Genomic DNA, 16,203 nt, shown 5'->3' with positions numbered 1-16,203 from the left:
ATTCCATTGGTTTTAGGGCTATTCCTGGTACTACTCAAGGCTTATTCCTGGCTCTGTGCTCAGGGATCACTCATGCCAGTGCTTAGGGTACCATATGCAATTCCAGGGAAGAGACTGGGGTTGGCTGCATGCATGGCATGTGCCTTATTCTCTGCATTATCTCTCTACTTCCTATTTAAAATGAATTGCTATTAGTAAAAAAACATAATTTGTGACACTTTGGTCTTTTGAAACCAATACTTTGCAGGCCATGTGATCTAGCTTGGCAAATGTGCCATGGACTCCTGAATAAAACATGCATTTTGCTGACAGGTATCGTATTTTTCATACTATACGACACACTCCCCTCCTCCCCCCCACAAAGTGTATCTATGGAGCAAATGCCACTTGGAGCTAAAGCAGGGGAGGAGAGCATCTAAACACTATGTGCATCTTATGGGCTGGTGGTTTTTATAGAGTGAAAAAATATGGTATTTGATACAGTAAATGGGTTTGGTTGGTAGTGTTTATGTTACCTACACTTCTTTTCCTTTCATTGCTCTATTACGGACATTGCTCTATCAATTACCGACAGGATTATAAAAGAATTTTTTATTTAGGGATTTACTGATTTCTCCACTGTGTTGATATCTCTTGTTTCACAGCTCTTAAAATGTATTAGATACCAACACATTTAGAATAATCGTCTCTGGTGAGTTGACCCCTTCATGATTATGAGATGTTTACCTCAGGAGACATTCTTTGCACCGAGACCCATTTTGTGTGGTATTATTATAGTTACTCTTTATTTTTATTTAGTTTTTATATTTATTGTATTGTTTCAGTTTTGAGTCTGTCTTATAGCATCATACAGTTCTACTCAACTTGGCAATATCTTTTAATGAAAAGTCCATTTTCAGGTAATGAAACGGTTGATAGGTTGAGTTTATGGCTACAACTGTATGATTGGCTTTCTGCTTGATTCCCGTGTTCTGTTCTTTCTTTCCTGCCTTACTGGGTCACTTAAGATTCCATTTTTATTCTTACCTTGGCTTTAAACTACCACTTTTATTTTTAACCACTGATGTCAAAATTATAGTATGCATCCCTAATTTATTGCTTTGTCATGAATTCACATGATCTTACTTCTCATGAAATATGATAAATCTACAGCAGTGAAGTTCGATGTATCTATCTTTCATGCTATTATTGTGTTGCATGTTACATGGTATGGTCCTATAAGACTTTTGTGTTTACTTTAAATTTTAAAGGAATTTATAAGGGGCCAATATATGTAGAAGAACATATTTCTTGCAAAGTTCTGGGTTTTATCCGAGCACCATTTTGCTCCCCAAGCAGCTATAGGTGTGCCTGGTGGTCCTCAAGCATCATTAAGTATGATGCATTTTTGTTGTTATTTTTGGGCCACACCGTGGCACTCAGGGGTTACTCCTGCCTATGCACTAAGAAATCTCTCCTTGCTTGGCGGACCATATGGGACACTGACATATTGAACTGCCATCCATACTAAGTTAGCACATGCAAGGCAGGCACACTACCACTTGCACCACTACTGCGGCCCCAGGTGTGAATCTTAATGAAAGAAATTGCCACCAAATGAGAAATTCAATTTTAACTTCATTTTGCAAAATGCATATTCAAGTTCCTAGCTGTCATTTTCCTTAACTATAGAAAGACCATCCATTATTTAACACTTTCTGTACTGCTGGTCTGCTGTGATCAATTTTCTTGGTTTGTTTGAAAATGTTTTCATCTAATTTTTCATTGAAGAGCATGTTTTCTGGATATGGAATTGTTTTTATTTTCTTAAAGGTATTCAGTTGGCCTATGCTGTATGTTATATCTAAAAATAGGTCAATGTATAGCCCTACTACTTTTCCATAGGATAATAATGCTGACTTTTTCTCTCTGGTTTCTTTAACATTTATTTTCAACAATTTGAGTTTGATGTGTCTAGATGTGCTTTTCTTTGTTCTTTACTACTTGGGATTTGTCAAAATTCTTGGATTTGTAAATTTTTTAATTTTCAGGATACTTGCAACATTTTCTGCCTTTTTATTCTGCAATAGAAATTTTTCCTCCTCGATTTTTTTCTCTACTTCTGGGCTGCCCATTTCCATTTTCTGGAAACAGTTGCTTCATATACTTTGGCCAGTTTTACAGTTGCTGGTACCATTTTCTATCTTTTACCAGACACAGAGGACAACAGCCCTGAGCTAGTCTTTCCATATAGAGCCTTGTATCCATTCATAAACTATTGCAGCCAGCATGATTTTTATATAAAGTATTTTTATAACATTTTAATATTTTAAATAGTCACAGAATAGAAAAAGTAATGAACATCCACAAACCTACTGTCTAGTTTCTACCAGTTATTATTATTATTTTTTTTTGTGTGGTTTTTGGGTCACACCCAGCAGTGCTCAGGGGTTACTCCTGGCTCCATGCTCAGAAATTGCTCCTGGCAGGCCTGGGGGACCATATGGGACGCTGGGATTCGAACCGATGACCTCTTGCATGAAAGGCAAACGCCTTACCTCCATGCTATCTCTCCAGCCCCAAATGGAATTTTTTCTTTTTTTGTGGTTTTTGGGTCACACCCGGCAGTGCTCAGGGGTTTTTCCTGGCTCCATGCTCAGAAATTGCTCCTGGCAGGCATGGGGGACCATATGGGACACCGGGATTCGAACCAATGACCTTCTGCATGAAAGGTAAACGCCTTACCTCCATGCTATCTCTCCGGCCTCTACCAGTTATTATTATCATCATCATTGTTGTTGTTATTGATGTTGTTGTTGTTGTTGTTTTGGGACCACACCTGGCAATGCTCAGGGGTTACTTCTAGCTCTGTACTCAGATAACATGCCTTTCAGTATATGGGGAAAACCATATGGAATGCCAGAGATCAAACCCAAGTCAGCCAGGATCAAGGCATATGCCTACCTGCACTACTATCTCTCCAGTTCCTACATTTTTATGCCCTGACTAGCTATGTCCCAATTCATCTTCTTTAAAAACAAAATATAAACATGAGTCCCATTACTTATGGTCCTAATGCATTATTTAGTTAAAGACCCAAACTGCATCAAGGTCTAGGAAGATTACTGGGTCCATATGGACTCTGCTGATAAATGGGTTCCCCTTTCTCTCCCCTCTCTCCCCAGCTCCTCAAATACTCCACTGTCCTATCTCTGCTGCTTCCTATTGGAGGGCCACTGCATGAAATTTTCCACTGACTGGAAGACTAAGGACTTGTCTCTTATGCATTGAGCTTGGCTACCATAGTTATTCATTTTTTCTTCCTGTAGGCTGCTTCTCCTTGTTTCCCACATTGCAGAGGTACTAATTAAACATGCTCCCAACACCAGCCTTTCTTTCAAAGAATTTATAAAACTTTATAAGTTAAAAATGTTATTTTGGGGGCTGGAGCGGTGGTGGTAGATGTAAGGCATCTCAAGTGCTAGCCTAGGATGGAACTCCAGGCATCCCAATTGGTCCCCCCAAGCCAGGAGCAATTTCAGAGTGTATAGCCAGGAGTAATCCCTGAATGTCAACGGGTGTGGCCCAAAAAACAACAACAACAACAAAAGGTGATTTCGGTGTCATACTCAGTGACACTGGGTGTGTCTGGTAGTACTGAGACCATGAGGTGCCAGGGATTAAACTCAGGACTCCAGTATGCAAAGCATGAGCTCCAGCATTTTGACTCCTCCCATTACACTACTGTTTTCAACATTAGATATAAATTTTGTGAAGATAAGAACACTGATTGAGAGATGTAGAATGCCTGTCTCAAATACAGGTGGAGGGGGTGAGAAGGGAGATCAGGGACATTGGTGGTAGGAATGTTGCACTTGTGAAGGGGGGAATTCTATTTATGACTGGAATCCAACTATAATCATGCTTATAATAATGATGCTTAAATAAAGATATTATTAAAAAATAACACTATTCTATCAATGCACCCTAGCAGATAGAAAGGCACCTCTAACACGGTAGAGGTAGCTCTCAAAAATATCCATTATCCGTACCTGGTAATCTTTCTGAAATTAAAAAGACAGAAATATCTAACAAGTAAGATGATCTCTCATCAGATGGGTTACAAGGTGACTGCCTCCAAGTCAAAGGCATGGTCTTAGTTCATATTTTTGAGAAACTTTAATAGAAAGTTCTCAAAAGACAAAAAAGCTTCATTTTACTAGTTCCTAATTCTCAATTTAGCCCATCTGAAATTTCATTAAGCTGTGAATCAGCCTCTTCTTTAATTCTCAAAGATGACAGCTTTGAGTTGTAAAATTGTTTTCTATCAAAAAAAATTGCATTTTTAAGTGCTTTTAAAGGTCTAAAAGCAGACATAATCCAACAACTTACTCCACACCTGTCTCCATGTGCTTTCACCCCTACACACAGGCTGTACAGCGGCTCTTGCTCAGTGCATCTCTCACAGGGAGAATGGACCTACACTTCCCTGGGTGTATTTATTTGCTGAAATTTTTATATTCAAGTCCAGGAAAGAAACAAATGCTGAACTTTAATAAGAAAGAGCTCCCTGTCCTATGAACATACTGGCCTTTGTAGACCAAGCTAACTGCTATATCAATATTGCGTCTGTAAGCAATTTCATCAGCCTGAAAAAAAAAATTACCCAGAAGAAAAAGAAAAAGATTGGCATAAAGTTGACAGTAGCATGCTAGAGGCAATCTTTAACATATTTCTCATAATAAGTTCACTTATTAAACCCATAAACATCTCTTTGGTTGCAAAAGGGGTGGCAATTATTAATGCCGCCAATTGAATTGGGAACACAGAAAAAATATGGGCTTAATTTTGACCAGTGGCTTTAAGATTAGGTGGATCTGTGACTGAAAACAGACCATGAATTCTCTTTGTCTAGGATTTGGGATCAACAAATTAACTGAGCTTACAGTGCTCCTCCCAGGAGGAACATGCAACCAGAGGTGGCCCCCTGGGATCTCAGAGGGACTTACTGCATATTATTAAAAAACAAAAACAAAAAATAAGAACTCTGTCAGGAACAGATGAGAGCCACAGATGACAAGTCAAAAAGCTTGACTGATTCTGCTCCTAGCTCCTGGCTTCTGTCCTCTGGTGTTGCCAGGGAAACAGCCCTCTGCTTGATGGAAACAAGGCTCAGTGTAAACTTTCTCTTGCCTAGTTTCTACCGATCCCAAATGGCCATTTCTATAGAAACAGTAGTAGGGAGTCAGTGGCAGAGGGGTTACCACTCACTGTGAGTGGCAGGTGTGGACCGGTCTGTGCTCAGAATCACGGTACCAAGGGCACCTGGCTCCAGCTGCCCTGTACCCACATAAGCCACTTGACTCTGTACCAAGCTGTCAGGAGAGATGAAATCATGAAATTTTCCCAAACATGGATGTCCATGGAAGCTATTATGCTGAGTGAAATAAGTCAGAGGGAGAAAGAAAGATGCAGAATAGTCTCATTCATCTATGGGTTTTAAGAAAAATGAAAGACATTCTTGCAATAATTTTCAGAGACAAAAGAGAGGAGGGCTAGAAGTTCCAGCTCACTTCATGAAGCTCACCACAAAGAGTGATGAGTGTACTTAGAGAAATAACTACATTGAGAACTATCCTAACAATGAGAATGAATGAGGGAAGTAGAAAGCCTGTCTAGAGTACAGGCTGGGGTGGGGTAGGGAGGAGGGAGATTTGGGGCATTGGGGATGGGAATGTTGCACTGGTGAAGAGGGGTGTTCTTTACATGACTGAAACCCAGCCATAATCATGTTTGTAATCAAGGCGTTTATATAAAGATATTAAAAAAAAAAGAAAGGAAGTTTGGCGTTTCAAAGTATATGTAAATACTTAGTTTGGTTCTCTACTAGAAAAAGGAAATCTGACAAGAAAATTCTTCCATTTGAGGCTACAGAAGAGCTTAATAATGTGCTTGAATAAACCAGGTGAAATTCTCAGACCATGAGTCTCTCCCTCCCTCAGCATTCAACCCTGACTTCATCTTTTAATCTACTCACAACATAACTCCAAAGAACAAGAAAAGAAACATATAACTGAGTGGATGAACCTTTTGCACATTAACCTTGTCAAACCAAAAAACAAGGGGCTGGAGCAATAGAACAGAGAATAAGGTGCTTGTCTTGCATGTGGCCAACCCTGGCTTAGTGATCCTTAAAGTATCTTAGGAATTCTGGCAGGTAGTCATGATAATTATCACCATTAATTGCACAAAAAAACATCTTTTTTGACTTTCCTTCTTAATTCTTTTTGTTTGTTTGTTTGTTTGTTTTTCGGCCACACCCATTTGATGCTCAGGGGTTACTCCTGGCTAAGCGCTCAGAAGTCGCCCCTGGCTTGGGGGGACCATATGGGACGCCGGGTGATCGAACCGAGGTCCTTCCTTGGCTAGCGCTTGCAAGGCAGACACCTTGCCTCTAGCGCCACCTCACCGGCCCCACCTTCTTAATTCTTTTATTTTTAATTTTATTGAAAGCGTTGTGATTTGCAAGGTCTTGCATAGCTGAATTTCAGGCATACAGTAACTTAGTGCCCTTCACACCACCAGTATCGACCTCTTTCCTCCAATGTTCCCAGCATGCTTCCTATACCACCACCCTTTGCTCCCTGGCTTGCCAGTGTAACAGGCTCATTTTAAGTTTAGCTGATTATAGTTTGGGTCTCTTCTTAATTCTTAATCACAAGAACTACCTACAAACCACTCATTATATTTTTTGGTTCTGTTTTGGGTTCATAACCTGGCTGTGGTTGGGGCTTACTCCCGTTTCTGTGCTCAAAGATAACTCCTGGCAGAGCTCAGGGGAGCATATGAGGAAGTGGAGATAGAATCATATTTGGCCATATAGAAGGCAAACACTTTATTCCGTGTACTATCTTGCCAGCCCAATCATTCAATTTTATGTCATCAAAACTGGCTTACTAAAAACATTACACCTTCTAACACATACAAGCTATTTTAAGAAATGTGTTTTATGTTGGCTTTGCTTCTAAGCAACCTTCTAAAATAGTGTCCCTAACATTAGGGGGCCTAGGAATCCCTATGTAGACCAATTTTTTAAGGCAGAGTGATTCCTACATGTTCAAGAGCTTACATCTTAAACTTTTATGTTGTGTTGAGAATGAAAGAACAAGCAATAAAACGAGAGAGCCAGAGTGTTTTCTTCATTTTCTTGGGACTGGGACTGTGTGACCTATTACTCTATCTCGCCCTGTACTGATTTTATTTTTAAAACAGTCAATTTACCAGCCAGGTATACAAAATTTTCCCCACAAGTCACTTTCAATGTTTTTATGGACATAGGTGGATACAGTTGATAGTTTTTAAAAAATAAGCCAACGCTAAGTTTTTTTATCTTACTAAATTAGTCACTTAAGCATTTTTATAAAAATTTTATAAACAGGGCCAGAGAGATTGCATGAGGTACTGCATGCACAGAACGGTGGTTTGAATCCCGACATCCCATATGGTCCCCCCGAGCCTGCCAGGAGTGATTTCTGAGTGTAGAGCCAGGAGGAACCCCTGAGTACTGCCGGGTGTGACCCAAAAACAAAAACGATTTTTTAAGACAGTGTTTTAAGTATTTTTTCAAAAGTTGTTGAGAAAACTAAAGTTTTAATGTCACAAGCAAATAATACATAATTTTAATCTATTGCTTAAAGTATGCTCAAAGGTATATTTGTAGTGGTACCCTTTAATAATCACTGGTTTTTGTCATATTCCTAAATATACATTACATGTGCATTATATACATTATATATACATATATGTGTGTAATGAAACATTTAAAATGATTAACTTTGAAGCATCGCTAATTTAGGCTTCTTTTGACCAATACTTCTTAGTTATTTTAATGGAATAAGCTTCCCTGAACACCACTGATATGGCTCAGAGAATCCCCAAGCTACCGGGCCTAAGCAGCACAGCACCCCCAAGCCATTATGTTGAATCACTGACCTGGTTGCTTGATAATTGCCAGTGGGTTCCCCTCCAAAACAAAACCAAATAAAAAAGAACTAAACTGGTTAGACGTTTTTCTTGCATCAAATCCCACTTTATATACTCTTTGCCCAAGTCCTCCTAACAACAACGACCAACACTTTACACTCTTTAGATCACCGAATCCTCACAAGTGTCCATGGGGTTGGTTTTATCAGCTCCAATTCACATATGAGGAAAGTGAAAAATCAAAGAGGTGAGAAAAAGGTGTCCTATATTACAGGTGGCAAGAGGCAAAGCCTGGCTTTTCAACTCTAAAGCCAGCATGCTCAATTGCCGTTCTACAGAAAGGCCATTCCCCTCGATTTGTGCAGGAGGTGGGGTCAGAGGGCAAGTCGAACTTTAAGCACAATGACTTAGCACTCCATAATACTTTCGAGCTGGCACAAGTCCCAGGGCGCAGAGCACAGTGCGTGTCTCCAAGGAAATCTGGAATGTGCAGGATGCTGCAGAATTTTTAAAGAGCCCCTACAGCTGATCCCTTCGCTCCAGGAGAGGGCTAAAAGAAAAATCCCTGGATTGAAGAGAAATATTACATCATTTATTCATTTTTCTGCACACTTCTACATATATTAGGTGATGTGAAAATGGGGCGAGGGACAGTGGGCACTTTGGTGATGGGGAAGATGCTGTAAGTTTACCCATCATTACAATAAATACTAAACACGAATGAAACCATGTTACCTAAACTCTAAAAACAAATAAAGTAAGGAAGTATAAAATTGGGGTGGGTTTTGCAAAAGAATTAAAGCCAGCCTGATGTAAGAGGCTGCTTTGAATTATCTCTCTCTGGGGGACAAAGTGACATGCCATGCAGAGTCAGTGAGTAGCACTGGCAGGACCAAAAACAGGTCTTCTGGGCCCGGAGAGATAGCACAGCGGCGTTTGCCTTGCAAGCAGCCGATCCAGGACCAAAGGTGGTTGGTTCGAATCCCGGTGTCCCATATGGTCCCCCGAGCCTGCCAGGAGCTATTTCTGAGCAGACAGCCAGGAGTCGCCCCTGAGCATCGCCGGGTGTGGCCCAAAAACCAAAAAAAAAAAAAAACAACAACAAAACACAGGTCTTCTAGTTTCCTTCTTATCCACCAATCATTTGAGATCCACCAATCTTATCCACCAATCATAAGAGAGGAGGACTGAGGACCTCCTATCTTACAACAAGTGTGCCAATATAGAGAGGACCTTTGGTAAAGAAGCAAATGAACACCCGACACCTCCATTTCCCCTTGGGAATCCAACTGTGATCCTTAAGAAGCACTCCAACACCAACATGTTCTTGTGTTGTCTATTTACCAACCAATACCTCAAAAGGGATGAGCTGGAAGAAGTATTTTTAAGGGAAAACATCCCAAGCTTCTAGAAAGACTCAACACAAGACTTAATCTTTTGTCTTCCTAGTGCCTGATCAAAATGGCAATTCTCTTCAGTCACAGGTTCATCAGAACGTGCAGTCCTGGCTCTGGTAGCTGCACTCTCAGCTCCTCCCCACAGTACACTGCTTCGAGATAATAAAAGTCTTCATCTATGTCATGCTTGACTTTGCCAGATAGACAGTTCAGAAACTTTGTACTCACCTTGAGAAATGGGATCTGTTGTAAATTTTAAAAAATGGTGTTTTTTTTTTTTTTTTCCTGAACCATCCGTCTAACAATGCTTGGCAAACATACCAGCACCAAATCAAGAAGGCAGATTAAAACCAGTTTAAGAATACAAAAGGAGGGGCTAGAAAGATAGAACAGTAGTAGGGTATTTGCCTTGCATGCAGCTGATATGGGATGGACCTGGTTCAGTTCCTGCCATCCCATATGGTCTCCCAAGCCTGCCATTAGTGATTTCTGAGCACAGAGCTAGGAATACCCGGATTGCCTCCAGGTGTGGCCCCCTCCCCCCAAAAAAACAAAGCAAAAAAAAAAAAAAGAATACAATAAGAGATATCATGGGAACACGAACAAGGAAGGAACTGAGGAATAGAAACAAACAGCAGCAAACAGATATTTCCAAATGGTGAACACTCAAAGACACATTGCAACACTTCACATTTCATCCGAAGAAAACTGCCTATTTAGTCTCAAGTGTCTAAAATGAGATTCCCAATATTTAGTGCTTTTGAGTTCACATTTATGTTGTTCTGGTGGCCCCTCTGGGACTCAGCACCATAAGTCATATTGTTTTTTACTATCATACTCACCCATTGGTTTTATAATCCCTGTAGCATTCTCAGTAGTGAACAACCTTAAGATTAAAATAAATTTGGGCCAGAGTGATAGTGCAATGGATAGAGTACTTGCCTTTCACCCAGGTTTATCCCTTGGCATCCCAGATGGTCTCCCATGCCTCACTAGGCATGATCCCTGAGCACAGAGCTAGGAGTAAGTCCTGAGCACTACACTATTGGGCAGACTCAAAAAACAAAATACAGCAAACCTAAATACTTTTTTGTGAATTGCCTTGGAGGGAGACAGACAGCTCAATGGGTTGAATGCATACTTTACATATATAGAAGGCCCAGGTTTGATCTCTGGTATCATGTGGTCCCTGGAGCACTGTTGGACGCTACCCCCAAATACCAAGCCTGGAGTCGTCCCTGAGTACCACTAGCTATACTCTCCCTCTCTCCTTCCAGCCTCCTCCCCATCCCCAATTGATTTTCTTTAGCAAAAAAAAAAAAAAAAAAATGAACACAAATAACCCAATTTGATTTTTTTTATTTCTTAGGGCAAGGGCAAGTGAGTTAGGCACAGAAGCAGGGGACTGTAGAGACATAGGGAACCCATCAGTGGGTTTCTCCTTGTGGGTCTCTCCTGGCAACGCCAGCTCACCTGCTCTCAGACACTTTGTTCTACACCTGTCCTCTAGCTAAGCCCTACTACCCTGCTAACCATCCTCTAGTTTCTCCCATTCAACAATGAACACTTGAGCGTGGAGATTCTGTGCCTCCAGCCCCACACCTCTGCCTGCTGGACCCAGGCCAGGCCCTTAGCCGAAACTCAGGACATGGACCTGGTATAGCAGGCAAGCTCACCAGGATGGCTGACAGACTCGGTTCTGCAGATGAGGCTGTGACTGGCAGATAGTACCTCAGCATTCCTGCTGCAGTGGCCTTTGGGGGAGCATTCGGTGTGCATTCCAGGAGTCGAGGCACACTGGCAGTGGTCCTCAAACTATGGCCCTCGGGCCACATATTGTATTTGCATCTGTTTTGTTTCTTCATTGCAAAATAAGATCTATGCAGTGTGCATAAGAATTCGTTCATAAGTTTTGTTTTTACTATAGTCAGACCCTCCAATGGTCTGAGGGACAGTGAACTGACTCCCTGTTTAAAAAGTTTGAGGACCCCTGGAAGGGAACAGGAAATAGCCCCAGAAAGTCTTGAATTTCACTTAGAAAAATCACAAGCCATTTGTAGTCTCCTTCATCAGGGATCTCATTTTGTTTTGCTATACAATTTTTTGGGGGGGTGGGTCACACCCGGCAGTGCTCAGGGGTTACTCTTGGCTCCATGCTCAGAAATCGCCCCGGCAGGCACTGGGGACCATATGGGATGCCGGGATTCGAACTGCCGTCTTTCTGCATGAAAGGCAAATGCCTTACCTTCATGCTATCTCCCCGGCCCCTATACAAATATTTTTAAGTGACGTATTTTACCCCAAATATATTTCAGTCAACTAATTGTTCCACGAGGGTTTCTGCCTTTTTTATTTAATCCTCCAACTATTCCCTCCCTCCCTAAATTGGTTTGTACAATTTAACGCCTGTCTTTATCACCAGGAGCCTTTCCTCCCATCTTTTTCCTTTTTTTTTTTTTTTTTTTCTTTTTTAAGCTGCTTCATCCTGCCAGGAATGGTTCTTGCAAGGGGAAGTCAGAGATAAGGCCTGTCACAGGCACTGTTAAAATTAGTGGTTTCCATGGCCTCCGTCAGTTTAGTTGAGAGAGGAGACACGGGGACGCCAAACAATCCACAACAGAATCGCTATTAACCTTGTACGGGCTGTTCCTGCAGCAAAGTCAAACACAGAGCTCCTTCTCCAGGGATAAATGGCACCTTCATACCTCCAACACTAACCTGAAGTCACCGAGACTCACGAAGAGGAAGGCACTTCCCAAATTTCAATGAGGGACCCTGGATGTGTGGTTCAGTGGCAGGGCCTATGCCTAGCATGTTCAAATCCTGGGTTCAATTTTTCCACATTATCATATCAAGGAGCAAAATGTTTAGTGAAAGAACCTGAAGTCTGAGGAGTTATTCATCTGTTCAAGACAGCTTTGGCAGTGGTGCGGGGATAGGAATCGCATTCCAACTCAGAACCAGCATTCATAGTTTATTCTTCTCACCACAGGGCAAGAACTCTTGGAGCATTTCTACATGGGGCTTCAAGTGCATGCTGGCATGAGACCCATCACACTTTGTCAAGGAGAATCCCAAACATATTTGAAAGAAAACTGGCAGGGTATGGTAGAGGGAAGATGTAGAAAGGAAGAGAGGATAACTAGCTCATTAGAAAGCTCTGGAGGAGGCCGGGTTTAGAAAAACATGCTAAGTTAATGGTGATTTCTTCACAAGCTCCCTACATGTGAAGACATTTCTTCCTGAGACACTAGTTTGAAAGAGGAAGACAGAGTATGTAAAAAGGAGAGGGGCAAAAAAAGAGGAGAGAGAGATGAAGAATGTAAGGGAATAGTACTTGAGGTGGAGAAAAGAAGACAAAAGAGAGAGGAAAAAACAGTGAGTAGAAGAAAGAAGATAGGGCCCGGAGAGATAGCACAGCGGCGTTTGCCTTGCAAGCAGCCAATCCAGGACCAAAGGTGGTTGGTTCGAATCCGGTGTCCCATATGGTCCCCCGGGCCTGCCAGGAGCTATTTCTGAGCAGACAGCCAAGAATAACCCCTGAGCAACGCCAGGTGTGGCCCAAAAACCAAAAAAAAAAAAAGAAGAAAGAAGATAGTGTGTGAGAGAATAAAATAGTGAGTGGAGAGGAGAAAAGAAGACAGTGAATGAGGAGGAGAAAGTAAGAGTGAGGAAAGAGGAAGACAAAGGGAGAAGAAAGAGAAAGAGTGTGTCAAGAAGACAGAGGAAGATAAAGTCAGATAGCAGAGAAGAAAACAGTGAGGGGGAGACAGTGAGGGAGGAGAGCTCACAGGGAGTCAAGTCTTTCAGCAGCATTTCCTGAGGGGGTCTGGGCTCAGTGACTGACAGAGGCGCCTTATGGCCTCCAGGCACAACTCAGCCCTAGGGTGACAGCTACAGGAGGAACTGCCTATGACAGCCTGAGAATTGTGATCCCTTTTCCAGAGAATGCTCTCCTCACTTCTGGAGTATCTACAGAGCAGTGAGAAGGCCTAGAAGGGGTCACCAATCACAGATGGGGGCCGAGTCCAGAAACATCCAACTTTCTCTTCAGGAGCCACCAGCACCCAGGCCAGAAGGAGAAACCAAATCACATTTCAGGAAGGTAGCTCTGAGTGACAGGGACTAAGATAAAGTCAGAGGACACAGAGGCACAGAAATGCAGCATCCATTTGCTTTAGATTCTAGAAGCTAAGATTAAAAGTAAAGAAGGCACATTCCCAGTGACGGCAGCAGAAAACCAAGCTCATAAATGATCTCCATCTGCCGGAGAGTGAAGATTTTGAACTGTTCAATATTGATACGCTAATCTAGGTTTCTTTCTTCTTCACAATAAAATCAGAAACATCACTGAAGATTTGTGATACTCTGGGTGACGTGAAAGGATCAGGCATTGGACCAGAACTCTTTCACTGAGGGAGATCAAAGCCAGAAAGCCACTTACTGATGATCCACGTCTATGCGTTGACATACAAATCCGACTGGCTACAGGGGAGTCATTTTGATGGCATTAAGTGTTTGGAAAGCATCAGAAACACAGACACTCACGGACAGACACAGGCAGAGAGAACCACAGTTCAACCCCAAAGCAACACACCAAAGGGCCACGACAGTCCACACTCATGCAGAGAGGTGACAGGGGCAGCTGGGAGACACACAGTGCCACCTCACACGTGGTGCAACAAGGATCCAACTGCTTACCCACTAAGGACACCAAGAACCAGGTTAAGGACGAAAAATGAGCCAAGGATGATCAGACTAACAAAATACACCCATGGCCATTCCCATCCTATCGCGTCATTCACCTGTGAAATGTAAGAAGATCGGTTATCAGTTATTGACTTACTAAAAAGCAGAGCCCTGGGAGAGGGCCAGCTGCTGGACCACTTAGGACTTTGACTGAAGGGATTCTGCCAAGGGCCTTTTATTCTGCTATTGTGCTTTAAACGAGGACATGTTTGGCTGCTGAAATCTCCAAAAGTGGCCTACAAAATTCAGCTTGGACTAGTTCACTGAGCTGATGCTTTGCCCTCAAGTGACCTGTTTATTGTTGGATCCCAACCAGTAAGGCACTTATTAATGTAGCTCATTTTTTTTAAGACAAAAGGGGCAAGCAATGAAAGTGATTTAAATTTCAAGTGACATCACTGATTAATTTCTGGTCAATAATTGTCCTATTGATTCCTTGTATGAAGGCTGGTGAGGTTCCAGGAAGCAAGTTGATTTAGGAAGCCTTTGCAAAAAAGAAAATATCTCAGGCCGCACGCTGAGCACTCTGCACCCCCTAGGGGGCCCCCATCTCCCAAAGCCTATGTGGTCTTGGCAACTGTCCTCAGGACTCTGCTTTCAAGATGAAAGAGGTGTAGCTTACCCGCTCAATACACCAAGTACAAGATTTAGTACGAAAAATGACCCAAAGATGACGAGACTGACAAAATACACCCAGGGCAATTCAAATCCCATAGCATCATTCATCTGCAAGAAATAAGATGGTCTCATAGGAGTGGGTTAATAAGAGAATCTAAGAAGGAGAAAGGATCACATTAGAGACAGCATTCTATACATTTAGTTAAACATTTAGATTCAAATTAGAGACAACAATGTTCAGTGCACATTTATCACGTTCTCAGTGTGCATACACACACACACATACACACACACACACAATTACCATCACCATCAAAACTTTCAGGATAAATTTAGATCACAGGTAGGGAAAATTCAGTAGGGATTTGAGAGGGTTTTTTGTTTTTGTTTTTGTCTTGTGTGTGTGTGTGTGTGTGTGTGTGTGTGTGTGTGTGTGTGTGTGTGTGTGCAGAAAACTGCATGGCTGCTATGGGATTTTCAGAGCTCTTGATAAAAGAACAAAGTCAGTATTTAGTTAGAAACTATTTTCAGCTCTGCCCAAATGTTTTTGGTTTTGTGATGTGGACAAGTCTTAGTTATAGAGACAAATTTAAGATATCTGATTCCAGTGATATTATATATATTTTTTTTTAATTCATCTTTCTAAAATGCTTTCCATTGGAGGTCACTCTGCCCAAGGAAGCTCACCCATATCTGAATTACCTGTGATGGGTGAATGTGATTATGTGAGTGTAAAGGTACTCAGGAGGAGCCTGGACTCAAGGGACTTTCATGATTTATGGAAATCTGGGGAGTAAACTGATTCCAGGCCCTCCTCCAGAAATACTCAGGAGAAGGAAAGAAGATCTAGCTAGTACAGATAACCTTCTGGAGAGCTGCTCCAGACAAAAACCGACTGGGATTATAGGTGGAAGAGGGCTCTCATCTTACCTCAAAGACAAGCTGAAGCAGCACAGTCAACCAAATTCAACATATGCCCCCTGAACAATTGCTCACGAGCAGTTTTCATGCCGAATTAAACATGTGCTTGTTCAATATTAGAAGGAACTTTCAGCAGGATCAGTGTTACATTGGGCAAACACTGTTCCCAGTAAAAAGAGTGAAAGGGTAGTTATGGAAGAGTGACCCCAGGACTGCCCTGGCTGAAACATTCAGGATCTCTGGCCAAATTTGTAGGGCTTGGGGACTGATCTGATAGTTCTAGCCTCACAGGTACACAACTGAAGGCCTTTTACACATGTGTTGTCCTTCACATTAGCTGGCTTCAGGTTTTAGCTTTGTAGAATGAGGCTCATGCAAAAGCCAAACAGAAAAAGAGGGCATTAAAAAAAAAATAGGTCTAACATCTGTTGCTGAAGTCCAGGGAGAGGGTATTAAATCCCTTCTGAAACACCTGTTTGGCTACAGAAAACCAATGTTCTTAATAGAACTCCTATCGGTCGGCACATCTTACACTGGCAATTAGAGTAATGAATGA

General features: G+C 41.9%; 1 protein-coding gene across 1 annotated transcript in view; it reads right to left on the bottom strand.

The window, feature by feature from the left end:
• CACNA1D (calcium voltage-gated channel subunit alpha1 D) overlaps positions 1 to 16,203 on the bottom strand; it is a 378,619-nt gene that overhangs the window by 138,970 nt on the left and 223,446 nt on the right. The window contains 1 exon segment of the mRNA XM_049776224.1: positions 14,061 to 14,164. Within this exon segment, the coding sequence (XP_049632181.1) occupies positions 14,061 to 14,164 (104 nt within the window).

Source organism: Suncus etruscus, chromosome 7 (genome assembly GCF_024139225.1).
Source record: "Suncus etruscus isolate mSunEtr1 chromosome 7, mSunEtr1.pri.cur, whole genome shotgun sequence".
NCBI lineage: Eukaryota > Metazoa > Chordata > Mammalia > Eulipotyphla > Soricidae > Suncus > Suncus etruscus.
Note: the sequence above shows the minus strand (reverse complement) of the source record. Positions and strands in the feature narration are given on the sequence as shown.